The sequence below is a fragment of the Patagioenas fasciata genome, chromosome 4, assembly GCF_037038585.1.
Source record: "Patagioenas fasciata isolate bPatFas1 chromosome 4, bPatFas1.hap1, whole genome shotgun sequence".
Classification (NCBI taxonomy): Eukaryota; Metazoa; Chordata; class Aves; order Columbiformes; family Columbidae; genus Patagioenas; species Patagioenas fasciata.
In genome coordinates this window covers 61,927,616-61,947,474 of record NC_092523.1, presented here as the reverse complement: position 1 = coordinate 61,947,474, position 19,859 = coordinate 61,927,616, and the positions used below count along the sequence as shown (strand labels likewise).

The window sequence follows — 19,859 nt, the reverse complement described above, 5'->3', positions numbered from 1 at the left end:
GAGCCTAGTTGGAGGCCTGTATCTAGTGGAGTGCCTCAAGGGTGGGTGCTGGGGCCAGTACTGTTCAATATGCTCATCAATGACTTGGATGACGGACTACAGTGCACTTTCAGCAAGTTTGCTGATGACACTAAGCCAGGAGGAGTGACTGACACACCAGAAGGCTGTGCTGCCATCCAGAGACCTGGACAGGCTGGAGAGTTGGGCAGGGAAAAATTTAATGAAATATAACAATGGCAAGTGTAGAGTCTTGCATTTGGGCAGGAACAACCCCAGGTTCCAGTATAAGTTGGGGAATGATCCATTAGAGAGCAGTGTAGGGGAGAGGGACCTGGGGATCCTGGTGGACAGCAGGATGACCATGAGCCAGCACTGTGCCCTTGTGGCCAAGAGGGCCAATGGCATCCTGGGGTGTATTAGAAGGGGGGTGGTTAGTAGGTCAAAAGAGGTTCTCCTTCCTCTCTACTCTGCCCTGCTGAGACCACATCTGGAATATTGTGTCCAGTTCTGGGCTCCTCAGTTCAAAAAGGACAGGGAACTGCTGGGGAGAGTCCAGCACAGGGCAAACAAGATGATTAAGGGAGTGGAGCATCTCCCTTATGAGGAAAGGCTGAGGGAGCTGGGTCTCTTCAGTTTGGAGAAGAGGAGACTGAGGGGTCACCTTATTAATGTTTACAAATATACAAAGGGTGAGTGTCATGAGGATGGAGCCAGGCTCTTCTCGGTGACAAACAATGGTAGGACAAGAAGTAATGAGTTTAAGCTGGAACATAAGAGGTTCCGCTTAAACTTGAGAAGAAACTTCTCAGTGAGGGTGACAGAGCACTGGAACAGGCTGCCCAGGGAGGTTGTGGAGTCTCTTACTCTGGAGACATTCAAAACCCACCTGGACACGTTCCTGTGTAGCCTCATCTAGGTGTTCCTGCTCCGGCAGAGGGATTGGACTGCATGATCTTTCAAGGTCCCTTCCAATCCCTAGCATTCTATGATTCTGTGATTCCTCTGCAAGGAACAGAAAGTTTTACCTGGTGAAGGAGGGACCCACGAGAGCAGGTTGCACATCTCTACTGTTTCACACGCCAAACAGCTGAGCATCAGCCTTGCAGGCACTGCTGGCTTGTCCACAAGGCTTAGCAAGCTGACAAGAAGGTAGCTCCTCCATGCACCTTAAATTTGAAAGGAGCGAGGCAGTGAGTTCAGGAGGAACAAGAAGCTCCCATGCTGGGGGCAGAGGGTGTCCCTGCAGAGCTTCCAGCTCAAGAGATTGATTGGCACTTGCAGCACAACCATTGTGGCCTTGCCAGGTGATCTCTGCAGCACCCTGGGGTGGCAAACATGACCTGTCCCACAATGAGTGCAGCCCAGACCCCCCACCCACTGGCTCAGACAGGCAATGCCATGGGTCAGTCTTTAAAGGGTGAGCACTGAAAGTGATGCCAGGGGTGTTGGCAGCTCTCCCACCAGCATATGCTTGGCTGGATGCAGAGGCACATCCACACCATGGTGGCACCAGGGCTCTCACAGGGTGACCCTGCTCCAGCATGGTTTCTTTGATGTGGTTTCACTCCCATGGGCCCTCCAGAGCTGCAATGTGTGTGGGGAAGGTGATGATTTCTGAGGTGGAAAAACTACCTGCAGTGTGTGCCTGCAGAGAGCATCTTGCTGCACTGTATCAAGCATGACAAGGTCTGGTGGGGAGTCACAAGTCCTTCCTCTTTTGAAGGAAAACTCCTCAGAAATATCAGGTTAAAAGTTCCTCTCTTTTACACCCCCTCCCATTCTTTCTTGCCATTAATGGCAATTTGTTTAGCTGTTCACCCTAGGTAGACATCTTTACATAAAGCCTGAAAATAAGCTGTAGAAAAGCTCATTTACCTGATGGGATGACTCAAGGACTGTATGCGGGGGCAGTGTGCCCATTCATACCTTTGCTGCTACAGTCTTGATTCCCAGTATAACTACCCTGGGCACTGTACTGGTGATGAGCTCACAGGGGAATATGGTGGGGCTGCCAAAGCTGCACCCAGCAGCAGTAAATAGTAATGCCACCCCCCCCAGCACCTGTCAGTTCCTGAGCAGGGTGTCAGTGCCACCACCACCATCCTTGCTGTTTCTGACAGCTCAGTTATGTCTGAGCATCCCTCCGCTTCTCCCCTCAACTGTGTGGCAGCTGCCTTCAGCTGAGCTGCTGTGTGCAAAATCAGCAACCAAGAACAAAGGCTTTTTCCAGAATTAACATGTGAACAGGTAACTCAAAGCATTTGCTATCACCTTCAGTCCTGTCTGGTTTTGAATTTCTTTTTCATTCTTCTTGCTAGAAGGGATGTGCCACACTTCCAGCCAAACAGTCCCTCTAGCCCTTCGCCACCTAATCACTTTGTTAATCACATACCTTCCTGGTGAGGATAGAGGTAATACAGAAACAGCTTTCCCTAACATTTTTTTTTCTTTAAATACAAAGTCCTACCCATAATTTTTTTTACTTTGTCTTCAAAGCTTAGATGTATAGTTAACATCAGGAGCATATGAGGAGGTAGCTGGAATCACAAAACTTGCTTGTTAATCAGCTGATGACTTTGGCTAGGCTGACATTTTCCCAGCTATTTTTAGAGTATGACTCAGACACTGCACTACGGTCTGCAAAATCCCCATAGGCTGAGACTGGAGCCTCAGTCAAAGCTGTGCTAAAGCATCACATAAGAAGGGAAAGGAAGTCAAGGTGGGAAAAGGCTTTTGTTCACCATCCTTTGGGGCTCTCTTTAGAAAAATAAATAAACATGGGAAACAAGGTGTTAATGGCAACATAGTGGGGTATTAGGAATGGGGAGGGAAATCCTCTTACCTGGATCTCACAAGAACATTTCAATAATGTGTTATTGGACTGGCAGAAACGAAACCAGAGCCTTGTGAGTGCCCGCTCCCAGATGCTCAGCTCAAAACCTAGAAGAAAAATTTAGAGGTGGTTGTTTGGGTTTTTTTGTGTGTTTTGTTTGTTTGTTTTTATTTTTTTTTTTTCCTCAGCCAGTCCTAGGGTAATTGAAGCCTCTGCCTCCCTGCCTGTATGAAAGCCCATTGCTCCAGTTTCAGCTCTCACCTGCTCTCCCTACAAGTTACTGTCATGATGAGAAGACCCACAGACACGATTAGAGACTGGTAGGGTCCAAGGATACAGGAGCTATTGGAGCTGGCAGAGAAAAAGGCATCAGTCTTTTGTGAACTGTCTTCTTCTCATGCATAACTCTGTTATGCATCAGAGCAGGCTGATGGGGGTATCCTTGAAGGCCAGATTTTGAGTGTGTTTAAATCCCTGTGCGGCCTCCAAGACATGCCCATCGAAGCACCACATCACTGGAAAAGAAGTTATTCCTGTCAGCAGGGTTTCTTTTAGGAAGGATGATGCAAACTGACCCCTGTTGATCAGCTTTAACACAAATCAAAAATACTCAAAACTTTCCAAGAATCAAATCCCTGGTTCCTGCAGTCCCTGTGTTTTATTTTAAATTATTTTCTTGTTTCCAATAGCAGAAAGTGTATTTGGTTTGAGGTGCAACAGAAAGTCTGGCTGTGTACTAGAAAAAAATAATCTAAAGAGTTGTCTATTGCTTGACACAAATGCTCTCAAGTAGATATCTGACCCAGGTGCAAGCAGGCAGCAAGGTATCTTTGTACCCAGCCTGGACATGGGGAACCAAGGGGGAGGCCAGGAGCCCACCCTCCAGCTCCTGAAGAGCCTGACCCTCTCTGTACTCTGGAAAAAGAAATAAAACTATTGTAACAGCATCTGCAACACTAAGCTGTTGTAATGCAGACAGAGAAATGGTGCTTAGGGAAAGATCGAACTGTCACCTTTCTATCACCTTCCCCCAGCTCTCACACTCGCTCAGCCTGCTAATATCCATCATCAGGGCTTGCTGGGCTAGCTATTAGAGCAATGTATTTAACTAGGGCTTAAAATTAAGAAAAATGCTTTTAGCCACAGCTCTGTAACACACCGTAATTAAAATTAATAATTTACTTAGTGCCATCGTGCTACTGATCACACCCTCACTGCCAATGAGTGTCATCTGTACAAGCTTAGAAGTCATCACAGCCATCCTGCCACACTGAGGGGCAGAGGCACTGTCAGGAGCGGGGCTGTTAAAAAGCCTGGCACTCAGCCCTCTTGAGGAGATGTTACGAGCTGTGCTAGAGCGAGACATAAAACATTCATAGCACACGTAACTGGGCACTGCAGGAATGTGCGTGGATGGCAGGAAACATTTCTTCTGAACCCCACCAGCTAACCAGTGAGCAGTAGAAAGCATTAAGCCTAGGGAGTTTGTGGTTTCATTTGTTTCCTTCCTACCATTGTTTAAATTCTAGTTAGTACAACTATGAGTGCTACCTGTGGCACCGCTGTCTGAAGCAGCGGTGAACTCCGCAGATCAATAGGACATTGCATTATGGTATTCCCATTCACTGTCTTCAGGTTTCATAGCTTTCATGCCTTTGTCTCAGGCAGGAGTAAATAACTATGTGATTGTTTTCTACAATGTTATTTTACACATCCCTTAAGTTTCCCGAACCAACCAAGCAACACACATTTTTATATCCATATTTAATGCAGGCAGAAAGTGCTTTGAATCCCACAAAATTTACAGTGCTCTGGGTGCTTCTTGTGGCAGGTATCAGTTTTCTGAGGAGCGACTAAAAGTGCCCAAAGCACTTCAGACACGGGACTTCACACCAGCCAGCATGAACCCCAGCACGAGTTCCAGCCCTGCCAAGCAGCTAGCTTAGCAGACTCATTCATATACCCCCTCAAACACAGAAACACCTTCTCCTCCACTTATTTTGTGAAGAGCAAACACCATGCCAGAGTTACGTGAGCATAGCTGACACAGAAAGGTGTTGCTGCAAAAAAATAGCCCCTCCTGTGCTACCAGAACACAAACGTCTGAAAACTTGCACTAAAAGGATAGAAGAAAAGGAAACAAGCACTGCCAAATTACATCAAAGCAACTGTGCTGCCTTTTACAAGCAATTTGCTGCCAGCTTCTGGCCAGAATACCTCGAAGAGACAGCAGCCTCTTAGGACAGTATGTCCTAATAAAAAAAAAGGCAGATCAACAGTGTCACCTCCTTCTGAAGGAGAGGAAATGGAAAAATGGAAGCATGGATGCTCTTTGAACATTAAACACTTCAATATAATGTCTCAGTGAGGTCCTTGGAATAACTGCAGTTTCTGCATCCCCTATTTGGTGTCAGAGGACAACAGTCCTTTAAAAGGAGGTAACAAAGTTAGTGAGAAAGGAGCAACAAGGACGCTTATCACATTTACGGCCAGGTATTTGAAACAAAACATTTGACTCCCTAGCTGCCGGCAAGCATTACATAAACCAAAAGGCAGGAGTAATCTCTGTTTCTGTCCAAATTAGATAATAAACAAGATAAGTAATGCTTTCTCACACCAGCAAGACTACCGGTGTTTAGGAAGGTTTCTGGCATTACAATCAAGGGCAAGGAACAGTGAGCTGACACTCTTCTGTTAGAAAGGCAACACGATATACACACTCCACATGCAGTTTGTATTGAATGTGGCACTTGAACGGAGTCAGATTTCACAACTCTGAGCTGGTCAAATGCATTTCTGAACTGCTCTGTTTAACATTTCAGACATATGAGGAGTGAGACTCAGTAGCAAGGATTTGCTCCTTAGCTGGCAAGATTTCATCTCAAGGGAGATGATCTCACCACTGCGCAAGATTATTGTCCTCAACACAGGAGAGAGAAACTCATGGCCAGAGTGAAGTTACTTTGCCACTGCTGGAGCCTGGCTGCCAACAAATCACACATACAGTGCTCAAGCAATAACCATCACCCCCCAGGCCATTTGCCATTTCCATGCACTTTATCTAAGGATACACTCAGTCCATTCGCTCAACACTCCATCAGTGATTTTCCCGAGTTCCCTTAAATTAAGCCTATACTATGTAAAGATTGTCAGAGGTCCTACAGCCTCTGAATTGAGGTGGGTTTGACATCCTCAAGGCCTTTTAACACCAACCTCCCTGTAAAAAAAATGTTATGGCTCTCACCTCTGCTCACGCAGCCCTCCCACATCGCTCACCTGCCGCAGCAGCTCCACTCCCAAGGGCATTTAAGACATCACCGCTCCCGAACAGACATTCTTGCTATGGACCACATCAGCCTAACCACCTCCAACGATGGATGTCTCTCTCTCAATGAGCAGGAGGGCTTGGAGGACACTGCCAGGCTCAGCAGAAGTGGGGGTGAAACCCACCTGCCACCTCACTGCCCGCTCGTCTCCAGGAGCCCTTCTCCACAAGAGAATCTGGGGAGGCACAGCTCAGGTGTGCAGCTGGCCCAGGAGGTCATGCCACTGAGTGGGACCAAAGCTCAGAGTAACGCTCTTTCCTCACCCTGAAAAGGAGCCACTCATCCCAAGGTATTTTTAGGAAAATAAACTTCTTAATATGGAGCCTATAACAAACCCAGGCAAAGTGAAGGGCTGCAGGTAGCAATGATGAGGCATACCCAAGGTGTACTCATTTATACCATGACCTGGGCAGACCTCTCTTGCAAGGGACAACCAGCTTCAGCGAAAAAAACCCTACATTTTCCTACCAGTCAAAACAAGGAAATGCATACCCCAAGGAACAACTCCCCAGTGTTGCTCTGAGTTCTTCCACTCAAAAAGAAGGCAAAAAAAACCCCAAAAACAAAACCAAAAAACAAACTCCTAAAACACAGCAAAGGAAAACAAACAAGCTGCAGCTCTATTACATGGGCTTTATACCACCAGCCTCCACAGTTACCACAATGGCCTTCCCAGCCTGCAGAGCATCTCCCTTCCTGCACACCTGGGTCAGCACAAATGACCAAGGCTAGGCACTGCTAACGAGGTTATCACACACATCTGGGGAATTTCAGCAGCTGCTTATACTTAGGACTTCGCTGAACATAGCAAATACAGATTTTTTTTTCCTCTGGTATTAATGAATGTTTTCAGAGCAGTTTCACAGAGGAAAGTCAATCAGGGTCAATTTTCTGTAAGGAAAATCCACTTTTCTATTGTCCTTTAGGACAATTATTTAAAAAATAACACCCTCACCAAAACAACACTGTTAAGTAGCACATCTCTGTGTGATTCTTCTCACCCACCCTTTCTCACTAATTTAAGGTCATAAATACATACAGTCCCGGCAGGGGCGGGGACAGAACCACCGACCGTCCGCTTCCGTCCGGCAGCGGTTGCCGCTCGCCCCCGTGTGGCCGCCAGGGCTGGCGAGGCATTGGCGGGGCGGGAGCGCCTCCTGCTGGCGAGAGAGGAAAGGGACGTGATGCAAGCAGCTGCCTCTGCCCCACTGCTCCCCACCCGAGTGATGAATGGACTTTCTCACTTTTTTTTTTTTAAAAAAACCTAACACAACAACATCAACAAAAACAAACAAAAAGCCAAAACCACTCTCTTCTCAGCCACCTACGCTGCACACCTGCTTCGCCCTCTCTCCCCTCTGTGCTTCACTTATTTGCCTCCAGAAACTGAGGCTTGGAAGAAAACACCAAATATCACAGCTGTCATAATGTACACCATGAAATGGGAGTCTGTGGAGGTCTCAGATGACTGGGGAGGTCCTGGATGACTGGAAGCTGGCAAATATTGTCCCAATCTACAAGAAGGGCAATAGGGATGATCCCAGCAACTACAGGCCTGTCAATCTCACTTCTGTGCCTGGCAAAATCATGGAGAAGATTGCTCTAGGAGTTACTGAACAACATCTGAATGACGATGCAGTCATGGGTCCCAGCCAGCAGGTGTCCATGAGGGGCAAGTCTTGCTTGACAAACTTAATTTCATCCTACAACAAGGCGACCCACCTAGTTGACCAAGGGAAGCCTGTTGAGGTGATCTTTTTGGATTTCAGTAACGCCTTTGATTCTGTCTCTCACAGTATTCTCCTGGGCAAGATGTCCAGCACACAGCTGGGTAAACACACAGTGCAGTGAGGGAGCAATTGGTTAATGGGCCGGGCTCAAAGTGTTCTAGTAAATCGGGTTATGTCCAGTCACTAGCAGGGCTGTGCAGGGATTCATCCTAGGGCTAGTACTCTTCAGTGTCTTTATAAACGACTTAGACTCAGGACTTGACGGATTGCTTAGTAAGTTCACCGATGACACAAAACTGGGGGAGGCTGTTGACACTCTCGAGGGCAGAGAGGCCCTGCAGAGGGATCTGGACAAATTGGAGAACTGGGCAATCACCAACCACGTGAAGTTCAATAAGGGCAAGTTCTGGATTTTGCACCTGGGACACAGCACCCCTGGCTGTATGTACAGACTGGGGGATGAGACGCTGGAAAGCAGCTCTGCAGAGAGGGATCTGGGAGTTCTGGTAGATGGCAAGTGGAACATGAGCCAACAGTGTCCTTGACAGCCAAGAGGGCCAACATGTCCTGGGTGCATCAAGCACAGCATTGCCAGCCAGGTGAGGGAAGTGATTGTCCTGCTCTGCTCTGTACTGGTGCAGCCTCACCTGGAGCACTGTGTGCAGGTCTGGACGCCACAGGATAAAAAAAGATGTTAAGCTACTAGAGAGTGTCCAGAAGAGGGCTATGAAGTTGGTGAAGGGTTTGGAGGGGAAGCTGTATGAGGAGCAGCTGAAGTAATTTGGTTTGTTCAGCCTGGAGGAGACTGAGGGGAGACCTCATCGCTGTCTACAGCTTCCTCACAAGGGGAGGAGGAAGCTTCTTTTTAGTGACCAATGACAGAACCCAAGGGAATGGCAGGAAGATGTGCTGGGGGAGGTTCAGATTGGACATCAGGAAAAGGTTCCTCACCCAGAGGGTGGTAGAGCACTGGAACAGGGTCCCCAGGGAGGTGTCACGGCCCTAGGTCTGACACTGTTCCAGAAGACACTACACAATGCTCTTAGACACATGGTGTGAACTGTGGGGTTGTCATATGCAGGAACAGGAGTTGGACATGATGGTCCTTGTGAGTCCCTTCCAATTCAGGACATTCTATGATTCTCTGTGGGCTGGCATCACCAGCACCCCTGGGCTTTGAGGAGGCCCCAGGGCACATGGATTGAGGGGTGCACCACTTGCACTCTGGGTTGGTGTGTGCTGGTACCACCCAAAACCCGAGGGAGCTGTGAACATTTCCCATCATGGCACCAGCTGATTCCTTGGCTGCGTCCCCACCACAGGGCTTGGCTCCATGCTCCGTTCCTGGCATCATGCTATGGCTGAGACCCCCCACTCTGGCCATGCAGTTAAGGAAAGGGCAGTGAGGTCTGGAGAAAGACAGTGAGGAGGTGCTGAAGCATGGATCGGTGTCCCACAAAACACGACTGAGCAAGTCAGGACCCCGCAGCTGGAAAGCATCGACACCACAGGGATATACCAGACATCTGCACAGCCAGGCGTGACACAGAGGAGTTGACTTCCCTGGTGTTACTCCTTTGTGAGTGTCTGCTCCTGGCCCAAGTTGAGTCAGATGCAGGCTAGGAGGGACTGCTGGTCTGAGCCAGCGTGGCTGCCCCAAACAGGGACAGAAGAACAATTTCATCTGAGCTGCGGACTTTGACAGATGAGCTCTGGGGCTTTGCCAACACATCTAAGGCGTTACCACTCCCAGATGTCTGCTCTGTCCCTCTGCCAGGAGCTACCATGCGTCTTAGCTGGAGCAGGAAGAGGGACATGTGCCTGGGCTTCAGCCACCATGAGTCGCTGCAGGTCTGTTGCAAGCCTGTCTTTGCTCTCAGGTGAGAGGATGGAGTATAAAGCCAAGCTACTGACACACAGATGTCCAGGGGGCTGTCCAGAAGAGTGGTGTGGTGACCTGCAGCAGAGGCTGGCCCAGGCACAGGAGCGTGGTAATGCTTTGCCCAGTTCTGCTGTCAGGCCATTTGATTGCATGGGGATCAAAGGCTGAGGAATGAGTGTGTTGCAAAATTACACCCTTGCTTACTGAGCACTCATTAGATTTCTTTTGGGCAATGAAGTTCTCTTTTTCCTTGTGGGCTACCCCCAGACTCAATCTCTCGATGTTACAGAACTGCCTTCTCAGAGTGGTTTTTCCAGAGTGGCTTCCCAAGACCTGGCACAGACAACTGCATCTCCCCTTAGGGCACCCTCAACGTGCAGCACAAAGCTTGCTTTCTTTCCTAGCCTCATGTGGGTAACATGGGACAGAAGGGACTCTGCGCCATGCAAATCATTGCACTATGCAAAGCTGCATAAATTCCCTTTGAATCCTGAGTCCTCTCCATTGACTCTGATGGGTCTGGGGGTCACCCCCTTGAATCACAGGAGTAAGTACAATTTGCCTTATTCCTTCTGAACAAAAAAACCCAAATCAAACCAAAACAAACAAAAAAGAACATGAAGCAGCATGGCTTTATATCTGTATTTTGACCAGAAATGAATCTCATATACAGTAGAGAAGAAAGTGCCATAGCCCAAGCCCTAGGTATGTGCTTGCATCCTGGAATTAATTGCCTTACGCCTCTTGTTATTTATAGCCCTGATGCCATTCCCAGCAGCTCCAATGCTGTGTTACTTGTGCTGCGATACTTGAGCGTGCTGCCTCCCGCCAGATCTGCAGCACCGGCAGCAGCTGTGTTGTGTGTGCAGATCACATAGCAACTGCGCACAGCTGCCTGCCAAGGAAAACCGGCCCCGCTCGCTCCCCTGGCCATTTATTAAATCAAGACAGAGAACAAAGCAGGGGCCATGCAGGGAGTTGCACAGGGAAGAGCAAGACCAGATTCCTTGGCTAGCAATATCTAAAATCTCCCTCTGAAGGCAGCCCAGGTTTTGTTTTGGTGAGACAGGCTTCTGCCCTTGGAGCAGGGCTGGTGGGACGGGGAGCTCCAGGCTGTGCCTGAGCTGACTAGCTGACACGGGTTGGGAGTGGAAAAATAATTCCCAGCATTGCTGATAAAGCCACATTAAATCACACAGAGTTTTCATGCTCTGAGTCAGGTTGGTGCCCCTCCATTGTGAACAGCAAGAGTAAAGCCCAGCAGGGAGCATGGGAGCAAGTGGGCATAAGGCTTGGGGCAGCTGGGTGTGATTTAGCCCAGGGCTGCTGCTTCCTTGCTCCTGGGGGAAAGAGGAGCTAAGGCCCCAACTGATTTGGCACGTTGATGCCTCGAATGCACTGCTGTGGCTGGGAGAAAGGCATCCACACCGGCAGCACTGGCCAGCAAGCACAAAACGTGGCCAAGATGGGGGCAGGCTGGGCCCCTGCAGTGAGGCTGCGGCTTGAGCCAGGATTTGGCCATCCTTCAGGGATTTCTGTCTGCCTTTCTTTGCATCCATGGGATAACTTTTCTTTATGTCTCTTAAATTTCTTCCAAGCAGGATTTTTACTGTGCCTTCAACCTCTTGTATGCAGCACACCTCATGTCATGACAACCCCCAGGGCTTTCCCACGGCCCCCACACGCAGGGACACAGGGCAGCAGCTGATCAGGGAAGGGAAGAGCAGCCAGATGACAAAGACAGTGCAGTCCCTACTGAGGCATAGCAGAGCTGTCACCTTTTAAAGCTATTTTAACATATCATGCCCAGAGTCCAGGGTGAGGCTGCTGCTCTCCTCCTGCAGAGGAGAGCCACTGGTTTCTGATCAAGAGAAGCTGAAGGACAAGGAGGATCGGAGCAGTAACTGGTGCGGAGGCCAGGCTGCCGCCCAGGTCCCTGCCCGCTACTGCTCCTGCCACGTGAAGGCCAAAATCTGCAGTGGCTGAGCCCAGGAAGGAACAATCAGCAACTTTCACACATCAGGAAATGCCAGTTTTATATAGTCTTGTTAGAAAACAAGTATGACACAGTAATCAGATTTGTTTTATTAAAAAACTTGCAATAAAATTCCTTGGAATTCACCATCTTAACTTTGAGAGTTGCAATATTTTACTAGTACATAATAACACAGTCTCACTTATTTACATTATAATCCTCTATATAACAAAAATAGCCGTGTTGTACTACTGAATAACGCTTCCAAATATTAGCCTCAACATTTCGGTACTTCCCCCAGCTGAGTCACTGTCCATGCTCTTTAGCATTTACAGTATATAACAAAGCAAGAAGGAAAAACAAACAAAAAAAAGTGTGTGCCTCATGATTTCAGGCAAATCCCTTTAAGATGGTAGTTCTCCGACTCCCACATTTTTCAAGAGAGATAAAGTGCATTGGAAGGGAAGATGTATACATTATAAAATATCAGCAAAGAGTTAAAGTATATTTGCAATACTGTACAGAAAGTAATGCTAGAAAAAAGGCTCGCTTCACAAACTGCTACTGCACGGTTTTGGCAGCAAGTCACAGGTAGCAGGGGAAAAAAACCCAAAAGCTAACCACAAGAAAAAGAACCACCTATGCAAATGCCACTGCGTGATTTTGTCGTGGTCTTTCACTGGGTGTTTCACAAACCAAAGCGTAGCTGTCTGGAGAAAGGAACTTTTCTTCCACGTGGAGATGAAGGGTTATTTCCACAGTCAATAGAAACACAGCATGGCAAGCCTGCCAAAAGTGAGTGCCGTACCAGCAACACAGCTTCAGTCAAAAATCCGTCCCCATCCTGAGGGACCTGCAGCGCAACCAGAGACTCAATGTGTGAGTGTGCGCTTGTGTGACAACCCTGTCACCGCCAGCTTGCCAGGGCTGGCAGGGGCAGGGCTGAGGACCTCCCAGTAAATCCACAGCAGGACTGATTACCTTGGAGAGTTTCACTGGGACAGACCATTGTCTCCTAACTGGCAGCGATTTCAGTAAGCTGTGCGCTGATCCATATGGTAGTTATTTTGTTGAGGATTTTTCTTCCCTTTTTAACATCGGCATTTGCTGGTAGGGCTCTGCAGCGTGTGAGAAGAGACGAGGCTGGAAAAAGCTTTGGAGCCATCAATGGAAACCAGGATACTTCGCTCTGTTCAGGAACTGCGTACAAACGGGATGCCACATTTTTTTGGTTTGCTTATAAACTACTCTAAATAAAAATAATTCTCTTCTGGAAATGGATGGAATGTATATTTTGACAAGTACAAAATCATTTTAAATGTTCACTAAATACAAGGAACATCTTGCTATAAAAATAACAGACCCTCCTACCATCCCCTCTTTACATTTCTAATTATAAAATGGTACAGTCATTTCAGGTTCCTAACACGAAACAAGAAGTGAAGATGGTATTACGTACACATACAAAAACATTTAGATATTTGACATCTGAAATAACTGTATACATTCAGAGCAAACAAGCATCTTGATCTTGCTATTATTTTTGACGCTACACAGGACTGAAGAATCAGGAAATAAACAAAAAAGGGAAAATGCTATTTCTTTCTTTTGTTTCTCTTTTTTTTTTTTTTTTTTTTTGCATTCACTCCAGAAAGAAATAACTTCTACCAATTCACAATTAAAATAGTTGAGAGAGGCAAGATTAATTTCAGATGGAAAACTCATCTTCTGGCTTTTCATTCAAAATCCACAATATCATTCATCTTTCTTCTCTGTTTCTCCCTTTGAAACACAGCTCATGCTCAGAAGGCTTTTTTCCCTTGAAAAAGAAGCGCCGAAGCTGAGGAAGGGAGCCACGCGGGTTTCCAGCGCGGCGGGGGCGGCTGCGCGCACAGGACAGCCTTCTCCCCAGCCCGCAGCTGCCATCTGCGGCGCAAACAAATCCAGACTCAAAAGTCCATCTGGCGTTCCTCTTTCAACTGCAAAACTATCAATTCGTTCAGGTAACAGCTTGGTAGAATAAAAGAAGTGCTTGTGTTGGATCAATTGTCCCTTTTTAAAAGGTCTGCTAAAACAGCACCTCCACCGTCTTTTCCCCTCGCCCCTAAAATATTTCAGTATGTTGCTTTTCACCGCTTGCGTTAACCAAGCCAATTCATTTCTGTCATGCTGGTTGTGCTGTATACGCTCACACATTTTGCATCTCTAAAACAAATGAGTCAACGCTCAGTGTTCTTCAGAAGCAGCAATTCTCAGTCAGCACCGCTTATGAAGAAGCTTGGCTCCTCGGAATCTGCCGAAAACCCTGAGCCTATCTTTCATTAAGCCCTTAAGCTGAGCTTAGGCTGGCTCCTTTCGCCCTGTACAGAAGCAGAGCAGCCCAGCCTGCTACCAGAGACACAGGTAGCACAAAATACAAGAGAGGAAGCGGCACAGCATTAGTTTTATCCCATGATTTTCTTCCCCTGCGGCTAATGCTCATACTAGAGCAAACATTTGTGAGAGAGGCTGGGAAGGAACAGGCTGGATTTCTCTGTCATTTCAGTCCTGCAAAATGGATGCATCCCAACAGCAAACCAAGCCCTCCCTTTTCTGTTTATACCATCACCTTGTCCTGTCCCATATTCCTAACAGACTGGTAACTGTGCCCCTACAACAGGGATCTGCAAGAATGATGGGTTAAAAAAAAAATCCATTATTGCTAAAAAATAGAAATCAATAAATGACTATTGGTTTTCCAATAATATATTCCTATTCTGGTCTTATTTCAAACTATATGCTTAGTCATGAGCTTTTCTATAGACAGAGACCATAAAGGAATGAGCCTCTTCTAAAGAAAGCCTGGGAGATTCCCAGCTGCCTGGGCTGAAAGGCGTTTCCCACTCTTAGGCACCATCTGTATCCTTATTTCAGTACAGGCCAATTGTCACAACAAGGACTTGCAGTTCAGAGATTGTATATAAAGACTTGTACCCTGATCTTTGCCTTTTAATTAGAGAATATGTTCAAAGGGCTGTGGCATACATTAAAAGGAGAAAATTTGTAAGGCAAAACTCTGGAAAATCTATACAATGACTGCACTCCAGGTTTAACAAGAATGGCAAATAAAACACAGTTTATGGAAAATCTGATGTTAAATTGATGCCTAAAAGTACATAGATGTGTTAAGTGATCTTCAGATACCTGCCAGGGCAACTCATCCATATGCAAAGGTCTTCTGAGCTAGACATTTTTCAAACTGAAGAAACATCTCTTTTTATTTAGCAAGTAAGAAAAGAGTGTAGGTTAACAGGTTTGACAACCAAAAACTTTGGATCACAAAATGCATATTCTTTGAGAAAGATTGAATTCAGAGCTGGATCTGTCTCTGGTACTTGGGTTCGTTTTGTTAACAAAATGAGAACATATAAACATGTCATTCAATAAGAGACAAAGTACTGACCTTCTTGTAATGACTTCCTCTGACCTGATCCAGGGGTTGTTAAAGCAGTGAGATCTGAGGGAACTCTTACCATATATGATTTCAATAATTTTTTTCAAATTGTGTTTATAAAGCCATTTTCTTCAGTGCCACAATCTCCCTTATTAAAAAAAAAATCTAATAATGGCAGCTGCTTCTGATTTTACTACAATATAGTTTCCATAGTCATATCAATATACTTTTATATGCACACATGGAAATTGAATTCTACAGAATGTTTAAAGAACAAACTGTAGTGCTGTGATTGTCCTGACCCTAGTTTTGAGGCTCTAAAGTGGTCAGAAAATAAAAAACCTCAAACCCTCAGCAAGTGCCAGATACATATCCCCATCAGAATGAGTGAGCCATGGGGAAGAGATGCAGAGCCGGTGCCTTGCACGGCTGCATGTGCACATTAGGTCATTTGTGAGTGCAGAATTCAAACCCATGTAATTTTTTATGTGTCCTAGCTCTGGAAGAGACCCTTGGGAAGGCAATTTAGTAAAACCCATGAAAGCAAAGGAAACTCAGAGCACAGTCTCTGTCTGTCCAAGTTTCATCCTGCAAGCCAGCCTGAGTGAAGATGAGCCTCCCCAGGGTGAATGCTTCTCTCCCCTACTACTCGCTGATGGAAAAGAAAAGAGCCTCAGCTGACAAAACTGGAAGAGCTTGGAGAGACACAGGAACAGCTGCGTGACAAGAGGGCCTTTCTCAGAGAGCCGGAGCTGCAGCAAAGCCACCGCACCGAGGGTGGGCAGTCACGGCACGAACCTGCAGAATTCTGTCCATGAGCATTTGTTCATCAGAGGGCACCAGAGGATTCCCTTCCGAACAGTCAGTGCTGTGTCCCTGCTGTCTGAATCCCACATATTTAATGTTGGAGTCCAAGCTTAGTGTACAGCAGTACTGAGGAATCGCACAATACTCAGGATGGGACTAATTTTGCCCAAAGCTGCAAATCAGGAGGTTTGATTTTACCCTGTGAGGAATCTCAGTGGAGAGACTCACGTAAGCAAAATTGTGCACGGGCATGCAGATCTGCAGAATTAAGGCTTTCATATGTGTTACAAACATGCCTCTGGGGGTCTTAATATTTAAGAAGCAACTCAAATTCCCAAGGCGTTTCATCGGTTATACATATAAGGAATATTGTCAGCCAGGTCCTGATTTAGGAAAACATTTCCATGTAATACAGCAGCTTAATTATGCTCATAGAAGACCTGTTGAAAATAACATTTTTGCTACAAGTCCAAAACTAGTTAAAAGTGCTTTTCTGAAGAAGGATGGAAGTGCTTTCTTAAGTTCTCGCTTCAGTGATGTGTAACCTGGCTTTGCGCTCGTTATCACTTAACAGTGCTCAGGGCTGTAGAAAACCTGATGACAGGGATGGAAAAACGTATTTCCTGAGTGAAACTGCAGGTAGCATTGGGAAAACAAAAGACTGCTGATCCAGATTTGCTAAGATGCCTCTTTTGAAAGACCACGATATGGCGATATTAATAAAAAAAAAAGTTTCACCCAGTCTAGCAACCTGGCTCCCCCAGCGGCCAGCTGTGGACCCCAAGGGACCCCATCTGCTATGGGATACTTAGGAAAAGAGCATGCACAGCGTGATCCCTCTCCAAAATCCTTCCCCAGCTCCCAGTAATATGGGCAGGGTCTCAGTTACCACCCATGTGATGCTGCTTTAAGCACAGCTCCCTTTAAGGATTTTTCTGGGCAAAATACCCAGTTCAGACCCAGCTGGGAGTCTCACCTCCTGCTTTGCTTTTCCACAGACCTCCCTTGCTCTGCTGTGCTGCGGGTGGCTCTGCTATGGCAACAGATAATTGGTCAATCTATCCATTGAGATTAGCTTAATTAAGTTTGTGAAATAAAATGAAGAATTCGTGACTGCTCTTCTGAAAACCAAACAGTTTGGCCAGGAGTTGTTTTGTTTGTTTGGTTGGTTGGATTTTTTTGTCTGTGTGCTGGGCAGATGTTAAAAGATCACTGACAATTCAGACATCATGATCATGATGTTCCTGTGACATGTAGCACCTGGGCTCCAGTGCTAGAGAAGAACCTGTTCCCGTGTGTATACTTTCCATAGGGACACCTGACTGTGTATAACCAGCTTTACTCTTTCCCCTGCAGTCGCTTGAGATGAAATTTCATTCCTGTGCAAAGGGCCAGTATCTGGTGTAAGCACCACTTAAATCCCATTTCAGCATTATTTCCAGAGCCAAAGAGGAACTGATGTGATGCCTTGTAGAAACTCTCTTGTGTGGGGCTGAATTTCAGCATTGCTTCTCTTGATACTGTGGGCCTTTCCCATAGCAGTAAGGAATAGAGAAGACATAAAGAACAAGGAAAATACAATTACAGAACCACCAATATCAGCAAGACTGACCTAGCTGCACCCTCCGGAAAGATTTCTAACTTTCTTTTTAAAACAAGCAGGTTTCCAGCTGCCTGCATCTCGTTAATTAAAAGAAGACGTCCTTTCGAATGGCTTGTAAAATGTAACGGTGCATTTCCAAATCGCGGTTTTGAAGGATTATTAGGCTGGGTTCCTTTGCCTCAAAGTTACCCTGCACAAAAAAAATTCAACTATAAACCAAATCAAGTTCTAACTGAACTGAAAAGAATGGAGTATAATTTTTCTTTCTTCCTTCAAGTTGCCCAAAAGTTTAGGGATAATTCTAAACATATTTGTCTCCAAATAAGACCTGACAAACTGAATACTGGGTGGCACTTGGTTTCCACAGCTAACAAGTAAATCCACAAGGAGATTAAATGCAGCAAGAACCCTAATAGTTGCATTTTGAGATACTGCTGTGACACCATCAAGTCCAAATGTTTGACCTCTCTGTGAAATTCCAATGCAAGTTGTTGAGTCTATGGACTTACTCAGGATGTAGTAATGTGATTCAAATCATCTGACTGTCAACAGAAACCATTTACTCTTGTATAACAGTAAGCTAAAAATGCTTCTTCACAGTTGAGTATGTTGACTGAAAAATGAAATCTTAAGATGAACAAGTAATAATAAGCTTTTCTCTGGAACGCACAGTTCAGGATAAACTAAATAATAATCACAGGTCATTATTATTTAGGTGGTTTGATTTATGTTACTTGTGTTTATTTTCAAATCTTCCTGCCCCAAATATTTTGATAGATCTCTTTATATACAAATTGCAAGTATTCCATTATGCTTGCCACAATGTTAAACCACCTGAACTCTTGTGTTTGACAAGGAGGCAAAAACTGCCACCAAAAAATAAGTGAAACACACTAAAACCAAAACCAAAACAAAAGAGGAAGTAAACATTTTAACCAGCTGCCTCCTGCTTCATTAGCAACTTCTGACACTGACAACAACATCTCCAAACCCTTTCTGAGAACATTCCCGGAACCCGCACAATGCACAGCTGTTAACAAGCAGCCGCTGGAAACCTCTGAGACACTCCTTTAGGCCACTGGTCAGATTTTGTTCTGTAAAATTAAGAAAGACATGATGTTATACTAGATCTTTTCCAGCTACTGAATTGTGACTTGAAGGAAGGCTGTTAATGCACTGGCAACTGCTAATAGCAAAAAATATAGCAAAGGACTACAAGGACGGAGTGAACCTTTAAGCTTTTCTTTCTCTCCTTCACACTGTACAATACTTGGCTAGAACAGAGCTCTAAGTAAAATCCAACATAACACAGTTTTAACCCAAATCTTAGCAATCATCTCTTAATTCAGAGCTCTCTTACAAAGGCCCACCATTTCCAAGGCTCCCACTTTATTAAAGCAGGCTTCACATTAATGCAGGGTGCTGTTGCACCGTCCTTCTGAAGCCATGTGTAGTTCATGGAGAAACAACAAGGCAATGATAAATCCTGGAGTCAGATCATGAAGTGACCAGTGAATAAGAATTCAGATTTCTGGATTGAACTCTTGAAAAAGCTGGGGTCAGCCAACAAAAACAGTGTCTATCCATAACAAATTATAAACAAACAAACAAACAAACGTAACAAACATATATCTTCTCAAAAAAAAAAAAAGGAAACAAAAATCGGATCGAACAAGTGTAGAAAACACTCAAGCTGTCATTTCAGTTGCGTATTTACGAGCCACTGAAGAGTTACATGACTGCTCTCAAGCACGTGGGTTACCTGGAAGCATCCAACTCCCATGTGAACAAAATGAACGTATGCAGATGATGAAACCGCATCCAGGCAGACACAACTGTTGCTATTGCTTTTCGTGACCATCCCAGAATGGAGTGTGCAGGGGTGACAGTGCTCTGGAGGCGTGTGCATGACTGGTCCAAATCCTAGAAAGCTGATTCTGTCCCTCCCTGTGACCCCCCACCCCGTAGTTTAGTGTCAGATTTCTGTTTGTATTTCAAGACTTCACCTCTTCACAGTCTTGATCAGTGGAAAGCTCCACATCGGACAGTCCAACCTCCATTGCCATAATCAACGAAATATCTGAATCACTGCTGACTGCTGGCTCCTGTTCATCTGTGGGGGGAAAAAAGAGAAGAAAACGGCATTATGGTCATATCACTCTGTCAACATATTACTATTTTTCAGTTCTGCAGACAGGACTCAAAGGCAGATACAGGTTTCTCCACCACTGAGGTCATGCTTAGATTTCAAACTTCACTCTTATTCGATC

General features: G+C 45.8%; 1 protein-coding gene across 1 annotated transcript in view; it reads right to left on the bottom strand.

Annotated features, from left to right (window-relative positions):
• Positions 1–11,833: 11,833 nt before the first annotated feature.
• The window catches only part of RNF150 (ring finger protein 150), a 123,327-nt gene continuing 115,301 nt past the window's right edge, over positions 11,834–19,859 (bottom strand). Inside the window, exon 7 of the mRNA XM_065836362.2 lies at positions 11,834–19,702. Within this exon, the coding sequence (XP_065692434.1) occupies positions 19,584–19,702 (119 nt within the window). The 3' untranslated portion in view covers positions 11,834–19,583. The remainder of the gene's footprint in view (positions 19,703–19,859) is intronic.